This window comes from Gossypium arboreum, chromosome 6, assembly GCF_025698485.1.
Source record: "Gossypium arboreum isolate Shixiya-1 chromosome 6, ASM2569848v2, whole genome shotgun sequence".
Lineage (NCBI taxonomy): Eukaryota > Viridiplantae > Streptophyta > Magnoliopsida > Malvales > Malvaceae > Gossypium > Gossypium arboreum.
In genome coordinates this window covers 137,989,898-138,001,803 of record NC_069075.1, presented here as the reverse complement: position 1 = coordinate 138,001,803, position 11,906 = coordinate 137,989,898, and the positions used below count along the sequence as shown (strand labels likewise).

General features: G+C 29.2%; 1 protein-coding gene across 1 annotated transcript; it reads left to right on the top strand.

Annotated features, from left to right (window-relative positions):
- The first annotated feature begins 10,108 nt into the window (after window positions 1-10,108).
- On the top strand, window positions 10,109-11,438 carry LOC108484377 (FCS-Like Zinc finger 6-like). The gene is made up of 2 exons (XM_017788146.2): window positions 10,109-10,688; window positions 11,152-11,438. Exons 1-2 carry the CDS (start codon window positions 10,333-10,335, stop codon window positions 11,309-11,311), a joined length of 516 nt encoding a protein of 171 aa, XP_017643635.1. The 5' UTR covers window positions 10,109-10,332; the 3' UTR covers window positions 11,312-11,438.
- Window positions 11,439-11,906: the final 468 nt, after the last annotated feature.

Here is an 11,906-nt window from a genome sequence, read left to right as displayed (position 1 = left end):
TAACACCCAAAACTCGGCCTAGACGTTATGGCCGAATCTGGCGGCGTCACATGAGAGTGCTTTTAGAAAACCTTTTCCAAAACCTTATCCAGTGAAAATTGTACAGATTATTATCTTTACTTAAGTCATGAAATCTCTATTCCAATTATTATGAGAAAACATTTCATTAACGCGGAAGCTAAAATATCATTCAGTTTTAAATCGCTAAACTTAAAAATTTAGAATCCCAAGATAAACCCAAAACAATTCGAGTCCGAATACATGAGTATTCCCGAAAACAAATATTAAAGTAAAACAGATGAAATAAATGTTACTCATAAAACCAATAAATGTCTACTAGTGGTCACCATCGAGCCCTTCGTCACACCGATCCATCTACTGCTGAGGATTACTTGACAACAAAATAAACAAAGGGGTGAGTGTTCGCAAACTCAGTGTGTACATCCCCATAAGCATCATGCATACAAACAGATAACAGAATACAGATGGTTCGGCCTTAGCCATACATATATCGCATGCATAACAAATCAGATATTAGAGAACATGCCCACCAACCCTGCACACCATCTCCGACCAACCCAACACACCATGTAGGGATAAAATCGACCCACCTAACCCTACACACCAAGTATGGGGATATAGTCAACCCATCCAGCCCTACACACCAAAAGGTACCGTAAAACAGTACTCAACATATAAGGGCAGCATAGCTGCCAGATATCAGGCTAATCGCCTCTCAGACTTCCTTCTCTTCACAACAATCCCAACCCAATACAATGCAACATAGATATCATGGCATGCTTATATGCAGATATCAGATCATATCAATATCATGGCAGAACAGATATACAGAATTAGACAGTTACACATGCTTATATGCAGATATCAGATCATATCAATATCATGGCAGAACAGATATACAGAATCAGACAGTTACACATGCTTGTAATAGCATGCTTTTGCATACAATTCAGTAATTATTCAGAGTATGGGGTTTGAGTAATGCTTACCTCCCCTACAGTCAGGTCACAGTCGACTTAGGTGACTTGTACAACCTTATAGAACATTTCACATTAATTGGGCTCACACGCTCGTGTGGGTTACACGGCCCAAATCGGCACTCAAATTTCCACACGCCCATGTGGTTCACCTGTATGGCCCACATGGCCCATTTTCCTGAGCCCGTGCCTTGCACACGGCCTACAAATCATCACATGCCCGTGTCCGTTGTGCCCGTGTAGCACGCACACAGTCTGGCTCGTCGAACACACGACCGTGTATAGCCACACGGCCTTTACACGGGCAGTTCACACTCCCGTCTGGCATCGACAGCAGTGTTTTCGGCTTTCGTCAAAACACGATTTTGAATCAAATGAAGTGCACACCTGGTTCGTTTTCACTGCTAATCCAACCACGAGCACTCTAAAGCCCAGCATCGACAATACTGAGCCCAAAATTAGTCACTTAAATCAATATCCTTAAGAATTGCCAAATCCCGAAAGAGAGATCTACTTACCTTCATTGAAGAATGGTGTTTCCTTATTGTTTAAAACTCGATTACTGATCTAAGAGCCGTGGATATTCCCTAAACAACAACCAAAATCCCTCTTAAACAATCTCTAAAGGAAATTACAGAACTTAATTAAAGCGATACTTACCGAAACGACAAAACTGCTAGCAACACGCCTAAGCTTATCAAAAAAGAAGAAAAACAAAGGGAAGGAGGAAAAAGAGAAGGGAATTTTTGGCAGCAAGGGAAATTGGGAAAAAGAAACAGTAGAGAAAAACTTTTGTTAAAAAGAATGGAATAAGCTCTAATTTTTCCTAAACCCCAACTCAGATTTATGATAAAGCCCAACTCTTAGCCAAAACTTGCAGTAAAAAAATAATCCCAACACTACTGCAGGGAATCAAATTCCAAACCTCCAACACACTAACACACATCTTAACTACTAGACTAGCAGGCCCCTTCTATTAGGTTTTTACCATCAATTCCTTATAAGTCCACTGACCTAAAGTTAGACTTTACTCAATTAAAAACCAAAATTTAGCCCAAGTTAAAACTTGAACTTGGGACCTCCCAAACACACCCTAAAGCACTTACTCACTTAAACCAATACTTTTAAAGCCAAAAAAAATAATACCAAGCAAAAGTTCCAATATTTTCATGACCAACAAACACAAAAGCCGAAACTATAGAAACTTGAGGCGTTACAATCATTTTAAAATCTATTTATCCGCTTTTACACCATGCCTAAATAAATTAAATATATATCATTTAAAAATTTATCTTCGTTTTATCTAACGAATAGAAAATACTTAAAACTGAGACAATGTTCATTACTTTTGAAATTCGAGGAGTTGTGCTCCTAACTTACGGAGTATGGTATCTTCCTAAAACCAAAGTAATTGAATATCCTATTTAAAATAAACAAAAATGAGATTTAGGTAACGATCAAATGGCGATTATTCTGGTTTTCGAGAATTAGAGGCATCGTATCCTAACTCACGGGGCATGATCCTTCTTCTCGATTAACTCAGAATAAGGCCTTCTTTATTAAATTCAATTTAGTTAAGTAATGTCTTAATACAAAAAGGGATCATGTTTTAAATTCCCTTCAAATTTTCAATTCTCAATGTAATGGACCAATTTAGCTCGGGCTCAAAACCAAGAAAATAAACAGAAATAAAAACAAAATAAAATAGTCCATAAAACAGTCCAAATTTTGGGCGTCACGAGAGTGCTAATCCTTCTTTGTGCGTAATCGATTCCCAACCCATTTCCTAGATTTTGGTAGACCGAAAATGATTGTTTTAGTAAATAAAACATTTTATTAAAATGATAAAATTAAGAGGTAATCCGATCACACCTCATAAAAATTCTTGATGAAAACTCCATTTTTATTTTTTAAAATGAAAAGTCGATTTCTAAAAAAGTTTCGATAATTATAATATGATGGGTTATATAGCTAAGCTGCCACTTGTACTTACATTTGGCTGGTTAGGGAAAAGGATTGCTAAAGAATTGTAAGGAGTGCAAGATTAACACCCATAAGGGCTGAAACGCTGTGAAGCCTTTTACTTGATGATGGCACCCAATACAGGAGATTCCCCATTAAAAAACAAAATCTAATAAAAGATAATGATGCATTATTTTTGCCCAATGGATTAGAGTTCATAATCAAAAGCATATATCTAATTAATAAAAGCCTTTAAACATAAGCCAATGTCGTCAGACACTACAATTTACCTTTTAAAAAAAAAGTAGAAACAAACAAACAATTAGCATTTTAGGAGAGGCAGGCCGAGTGGGTACTTTGCACAATCAAATTCACATTTGCATTGTGCTTCTCAATAACATAATGAATTGATGGATGTTTGGGATTCTTATTTTTTTATTTACTTTTTGTAAATTTCATTTCATTTTTCTGTCTCCCTTTCTCTTTCTCAAGTCATCACTTTTTTTTAATGAAAAAGTTGGCTCGCTTTAAAAAATAATAATAATGGGTGAAAGTAAAACTTATAATGGAGTTTTTTTATAAATTTATTAAATGATGATATTCTACAAAGGGATAAAGGCAACATGTGTGTTGTAGAGATTGTTTTTAATTAAATATCTTGTTGATATAGAGTACAACAAAAAAGTAAAATAAGAAAGAAGTTGTCATCGTTCGAAGGAGCTCGATTTATCTAAAATAAGTGAAGAGTTGGAAAAGATAAAAGAGAATATGGAGAAGCCAATGAGAGCTAAGGAGATTGGTTTGCAAAGAGTAAGTGCTCAAGGATTGCTTAAGAGAAAAAAATTTATTTCTCATTGTTTGGAGGGTATTTATAAAAGAGGTCCTTTTGTTTGTTTGCATGTCATAGTGGAGCCCATTCTATTATTCTTTCAAGAAATACAAGATTGTTACACTCAAGTGGATCCTAGTGATCATTAGGGAGTGTTCACATTAAAAAGCAAGTGGCCAGATGAAGGGAGGATGTTTCTTCTATTAGTGGGTAGCTTACAATAGTTAATCGATTTGAGAAGTTAGATCAATTGAGGATGGCTCGATGAAATGAGAGACCATCTTTAAGTATCCAACTGGAGCCGAAATAGTCAACAAAATTTGGTAACTAATATCACCCATGAAACATTAAACAATAAGTTGAATTGAAATCAAATTTGTGAAATACATGAATAATCTATATAGAAGCTGAGCATTTGCAGTGTGAAATTAGTAATTAAAGATTTGAAGTGTGTTTTGGAAGCAAAATGTGTAAATGTAAAATGCTATTCCCAGATTGATTTGCATCTTAAAATTCAAGGTGCTCAGATTTAAAGCAAAAGAAAAACATTTCTCCCTCTATATTTCAACCTGCACTTTAATATTTCTGACATATTCTCCACATTAGAAGAACCAAATGCTTTAAAATTGATAACTCAAAAATCTCATAATCCACCTTACTCATCTCCTCAACTTTCCACTTCATCTATGCATTTCTTGTCATTGTCATAGATGCTGTAACAATTTACTACCACATGTCTTACTTCAAATTTTATAAATAAAGATTTCTTTTAGATTATGCTTTCCTTGTTAATGCTTTAAAATATAATTTATCAATCACTATATAAAAATTTTAATTTACGAGAATACATTTTATTTTTAATTATATTATTAAACTGACATTAAAATAATATTATCACTTAATAATAAAAATATTACTTTAAAATATATTTATTATTAAATTGACGAGAATACCCATTTTAGATTCTTGCATTATTATTTAAAATATTTAAATATATTTATAATTAATTTACATATACAGCATTATGAATGCTCATTCCTTCAAAATATTATTATTTATACTACTTTGAAGGAACTAAAACCTTCCTGTATGACACCTATTCACTGTATTTAATTTATAAGATGATGGTTAATTTTTGAAATTATATAATAATGATTAAAATTTAATTTTGTTCTTTATATTATAGTTAAAATAGAGATTTAATTATTATATCTTATTTTTTATATAATTTGACACCCCAACTTTTTAATATAAATAGTTATTATAAATACTTTATTTTGATTAAAATATTTATGTGAGTTTTAAGAATTGTTATCTTTATTAAGATTTGTTGTTAAATTTTAATTTATTATAATATTATTTATTTTATTATATAACTATCAAATAATTAAAATTTGAAAATAAAAAATAATTTTAAAAATAAATAAAAATTAAATTCTAAATATACGAATAAATATGGTAAGTAACGAAGTTATGGTAAAGCATGGGAACATGGTAGTTAACTATAATGAGCTACCCCGTTAAGAAAAAAAATAAAAAACCTATAATGATGTTGGGACTCCCAACTTGTCTTCATTTGAAAAATAAATAATCCAAATATAAAAGTATTTAAGAGATGCAGAAGCCAGAATAAATATTTAGAGGAATTGGATAAAATTTTAATTTTTATAATTTTAATTTTATAATTTGTAAAGAATTAAATCAATTTTATAATTTTAAGGGCTAAAATGTAATTTTACCTTTATTAATTTAAAATTTTAAAAATTTTAAAGATTAAAAGAACAAATTTATATTTTAAGGGCGGACACATGCCAGCCCCCTAGCTTCGCCCGAAAAATATACTACTTCAAACCTACTGCCCTTTCTGCTTTTAAATTTAAATTAACTATATCACCTTGTACCATAAAATTAGATAAATATTATTACTATTCTCTTATTTTATGTTGGGTTAAATATTTATTTGTTTAAATTATTAAGTATAAATTTATAAATTAAAATATAATTTTACTTTTAGTTTTAAATATTTAGATTTTTATTTTTTTAAAATTTAAAATTTTATGTTTAATTTTTATTACAAATACTCTTTTATTGAATTTCTTGATGTGACGTTTTAAAATTTAAAAATAAAATCATTTGATAATCATGTAACAATAAAAATAATATTGAAAATATTTATACAATTTTTTCTTAAAACTATTCATTTGAAATCGTCATTAGAAAATAATTTTTTGTTGGAATATTGTTCCTAAGAAAAATAAAGTTAGCATTTTGTTGAAATAGTTAACAATATTAAATATTTAGACTAATTAATGACATTATAAAAACACGAAGATTAAGTTTTGTCAAAAATAAAGTATATAGATTAAATCTCAAGTTTTAGCATTCTAAAATTGAAATTTGATTACTGTTTTATAATGTAAAAAGAAAAAAAAAAAAAAAAGCAACAAGGCAAGCCAAAAGAAATAGAAAGCTACGTGTCCATCTCTAAGACTCTTAAAGTATTTAAATTATATATAACCATATAATATTTTGATTGAAAAATTAATGATGTGAACTATTTGGACTAATTAATAACATTATAAAAATAAAAGAACCAAATTATATTATAAATTAAATTGTAACTGTTAAATTTAAAATTTAGACATAATAGAGGAACAAAAATTTAATATTTTATAAAACTTCAAAAAAGAGAGAGTAAAATCGATACAAATCTAAAAGAAATAAGAAATCACATGTCAATATTGAAAACTCTTAGTGTATTTGAGTTATATATAACCACGTAATGTTTTAACCGAAAAATTAATAATGTTAATTATTTAAATTAATTAATGATATTATAAAAATATAAAAATAAATTTATATTTAAAATTTATTTATATTAAAAAATTAAAGTATAGAAATTAAATTTAAAATTTAAACATATTAATGAAAAAATTGCCACGTATAAGTAAAAAACCCAAAAATACCTTCTTTTATATATATAGTTATATAAATTTCATAATGCTACACAACCTAGGGTTTTCGATTTAGAAAAAAGGGACATTAACATTTAACAAGCATGTTTCAGCATGTGCATGAAAATTCATTTTCACTTAACCAACTTGAAATTAAGTTCTCTTCCTGGGAGCTTAGCCACTTCCAAAATAATTGATCCACACTAGTGGAGGAGTCATTAAGAGATCTTAAGTGTCGCTGTCGTTGTTTTCTTAAAATGATAGATTTTTAATTTAAGTATTTTAAATTAGTATAATAAAATTATATTTTACCCCAAAAATGATAAAATTTATAAAGATATAGACTATTAAAATGATGAAATTGTATTTTTACTATCGTGAAAATATATAATTTAATTCTAGCCCCTTCAAAAATATTTTCTAGCTTTGCCATTCATCCACAGTATACTATTGCTAGATCAAATTAAGGTCTAGAGATTATAAAGTGACTCATCAGCTTGGAAGCAAACACTTAATATTTTTAGGGGATCAAGATTAAGTTCTATATTATTATAAGTGTTAATATGTAATTTTATTCTTATATTGATTTATATATTTATGGTTTTAAAAGAATTAAATCGAAGTTTTAATATTTGAAAGGTAAACTATAATTTTATCATATATTAACTTAATATTTTATAAGTTTTGAAAGTTTAAAGCCGCAACTAATATTCATTTTAAGAGGGCCAGTGCCCTACTTGCCCCTTCCTTTCCCCCTTCTTGGAAGGAAAGTCCATTAATCACTTGCAAGTCCGACTCTCGGTTTGTTTAAGAGTACAACCGCTCAATGCCCAAGGTTAGAAAAGGTTTAAAAATATTTTTTCAGCTTTTAATGTGGGAAAGAAATTTCAAACTAAAATAAATAAATTAAATGCTTAGGGGTTTCAAATTTTTACCATAAATACTTCATTTCGTAAGACCTAAGTTTTTTTCAGTTATTATTGTATTACATTTTATATATTTTTTAAAAGGGACCCGAGTTATTATTTTACGTAGAGCCTAAAAATATCAAGAATAGACTCTTTATCTAATTTTTTCAGATTTTTGTCTGTCATACAAATGCATACATAAATTAAGAATTAGTGTTTAATGCAATGCTAGTCAACTACAATGCGACTCCTCATTAATGAGGTAAATAAAAGTTTTTAATGGAGTAAAATTAAAAAAAAAAAAGTTTAAAGATTCTAAAATAAATATGAATAATAATTTTATTTATGACAGAAGAGAGTTATTAAAGTGTCACGAGTGAGGTTTAAATTAAATAATTAATACTGCATAAAATTAAGCATTGTGAATGGTTATTTTTCTCTCAATTCCCCCACTAATTTTTCCCTTTTCAGTGAATAAAGGAGGAGGAATCTTGTATTCCTCTTATGATTTTGTTTTATCTCAACTTGTCACACACCACATATATATAATATGCACATTGTTCCAATAGAAACATGGCAAGATCTGCTACCACTTGGGTTTTTTCATTTAACCCACCTTTTTCTCACCAAATAAAAAAACAACATGATTCCCAAAATGAGGCATACATTTGTCACCAAATGTTAAAATGTTACTCTCTCCTTACCAATAATAAAAACCAAAATGCAAACAATGTTTATACAAGTAAAACCACCATTTATAATTATTCCAAAAGAAGCATAATTTATTAACAATGAATTTAGATGGACGATAGGATATGTTTTAACTTATTTTTATTTTACACTATAATATCTAATATCATAATTATTATTATTTTTACATTAATTACAAATAAATATATCCTCCATCCAATCCCTCTTAAAATACTGAAATTTCTTACAATAACATATCATGAGATCCATCTAGTTTTTAACTGTTAGATATGGTTGTGTAATTTAGAGCCACTAGATTTGTTCTTTGTCAGAGATCACATGGGTACAAATGGAATGGGAAAGAGAATTATAACAAACAGGTGGTGAACTAAATAATATTTTGGTTTTGTTTAAATTATATGTAAAATAGGATTATTTTTTAATATATATATATATATCATTTTCGTTTATTATGAAAATTTCATGTTCATTTTAGCCAATCTTCACATTTTTATTTTATGGTTCTATAAACATATTAAGGACATGATATAAAATTAAAATCTTAATTTTTTATATAAATTTTAAGTGAGCTATAAGTCTCAAGTTGAATGTTCAAATTTCTCTCGTTTAAGTAATTTCATAATTATTTATATGCTTTATAATGAAACTTTTTTCCTGAGTCTTTTAGGTTTACCAATTTAAGTGCTTTCAACTTTATAAATAAAGCTCATTAGCCATGTGCTATTAGCACGTTAGTTCTCGATAAAGTATGGGAGACAAATCCATCACCAGAGGTAATAATTTAGATTGTAAGGGAATCGATTGATTATCCGATAAACGATACTTTAAAGATTTCTTCCAAAATAATCAACCCTCACTCCATAACAATTATGTAAATAATTGACAAATTTTATGTATTTTAATTTATTATGTGTATTTATAAGTCAAGTCATAGCTCAATTCAAAAAAAAAAAATTCAAGCTTAGGTATAATCTAGTCCCAATTTAACTTAGTTTTACTATTCAAATATTAATAAAATACTTTAAAATATATTTTTATATTAATAAATTTTGAACAGTTTTATATCAATATTAATATTTTGTAATTAATTAAATTTTTATTATTAAAATTAAAATTAACTGAATTAGGTTGAGACATGAAAATCTTACTCAAATTAAATTTTATTTGGGTAGACTATTCAATTATAGACAAGTCTAATTTTTTATTTATTAATTATTTCTAAATACTGACTTCAATATTGTATTTATGTTTAAAGATTTGATATTCAATTTTTATCAAATTAATTTAAAAATTAAAATATTTAAATTAAGACTTAGATATTAAAACCTTATTCAAGTCAATAGTTTTTGTAGGAATGTCTAAATGTTATAATCAGTCATAACCAATTATTATAAATATTTTTAGGTATGGAGAATAAAATTACACGGACTAATGAATTAATCTTAACAAAATCAACTTCTATATTTTTTTATCTAATATTTAGAATTACTCATAAGTCGTAACTCTTCTTAAATAAGAGGATAATACGCTTCAACGAATTCAAACTTATGACCTCCTACGTTAACAACAATACTGATATTAACCGAACTAAAATTCAATCAACAAAAATAATTTGTATTTATATGTTACCATAAACCCAATTGATTAAAAATGTAATTTGAATATCCAAAAATAGGATTTTAACTTTAATAATAAATATAAACTAAGTGGGTATAATTAATATAGAATGACGCTGATTTAACATGATACGATGCAAATGCCAAAAGAAAAAAAGAAAACTAAAAAATAAATTAAAGAAAAAAAAGAAATGAAGGGCTGAGATTAATTCCTGGGTTTCTGGCTCTTCTTTATCTGCCCAATCTCCACTTCCTCGTCACTTCTACCTTCTCCCTTTCTTAACACTCTTCAAGCTTTTCATTACAGACTCTTTCAAGAATTTCCTGAAAGAAAAGAAGAGAAAGAAGAAGAAGATGTTGCTGGGGAAGAGGCCAAGGCCACCTATGAAAAGAACCACAAGCATGACAGAGATCACTTTTGATCTAAACACCACCACCACCACCAACGCCGAACCTCCACCCTCTGATCCACATAACCCTTTTAACAACTACCCCAAACAGGCTTCCCCTTTCGGTGGCGCAGCACCTTCTGTAGCTGTTGCTGGCGGTGGTGTTGGACTTGAAGGGTTGGATCAACGGTTGTTGGCGACGGTGTCACCTAGAGTTCATAGAAGGCATTCAGCTGATTTTATGGAAACACCTCATTTCCTAAGGTCTTGCGGTCTTTGTAGACGTCGCCTTGTTCCTGGCCGTGACATCTACATGTATAGGTATATCTACATATTTCATTTTTAAGGTATATTTAATCGGGAGATTTTAATTTTAAAAAAGAAGGAATCTCAAATCTCTAAATCATGTGGCAAACAATTCACATTCCAAAAAGTGTTTCTTAGGCTAATTACTTTCTTAAAGATTTTGATAACTTTGGAGTCAATTTGGGTTGATTTCTTCTTCTTTTTTACCCTTGAATCTATTTTGTTACTGCATGCATCCTGTTCTATATATCTCTTCACCCCTTGGAAATCCCTTTCCGGAAACTTATATAAATTATGAGGAATTTTCAGCTTGCCATATTAACACCTTTTTTACCATGTATGGTAATTACCAGTTGAGTCCCATAAGTTTGTTGGGAAATCCAGATAAAATTAATTTCCTTTCTTATTAATTGTTACAGTATTACCAATTAGTCTCCTTTCGTATTAGTTCATTGATTAAGTTATTTATTTGTTGTAGGGGTGATACAGCATTTTGCAGCTTAGAGTGCAGGCAACAGCAGATGAACCAAGATGAAAAAAAGGATAAATGTTCAATAGCATCCAAGAAACAAGCCGCCGCCTCTCCTGCCGCCAGATCCAGTGTCTCCACCAAAGGAGAGACGGTTGCCGCCGTATAGATATTAATCCCCGTGGCCCAAAAAGGTTGTTTTTACTAAGCGCAAAAAGGGGCCTGTACTAGAAGGAATTAAGATTATGTAAGGGAAGTGCATGTTTAACTTTGTAATGGGAACAAGTTTTGGACAAGTTATTTCATGTGAATCAAGGGGAATGGTTTATACAAAAATAAGATTTAAAATCTGTACTTATTCCTAATTACCTTATCTTTTGATCCCATTAATGTATTTTTGGCACTAGTCTTAGAGAATGATATTTCCTTGTGATCCTATATAGTATTGTTTCTGGGTTTCAAGAGGGACTTCATACTTTTTTTAATATAATTTTTTTTTAGGGTTTGATTCATGATCGGTTAAAACAATTGTTTGCAACTGGAAAACATAATTCAATAATATAGGTACCAAGAATTGATCCTACAAAGAAAATGTTATATTTGAAGATAGTGTATAATTTTAAGCTACCTATATACCTTCCAAACATCTTGTTTGGTTTCTTCCATGTCTGTCAAGAGGTGAAGTCATGAAATTTTTTGGGTAGGAGGAAGCATAATTGAGTTATAAATTTTCATGAGAATCAACGGAATTTTACCATTATATT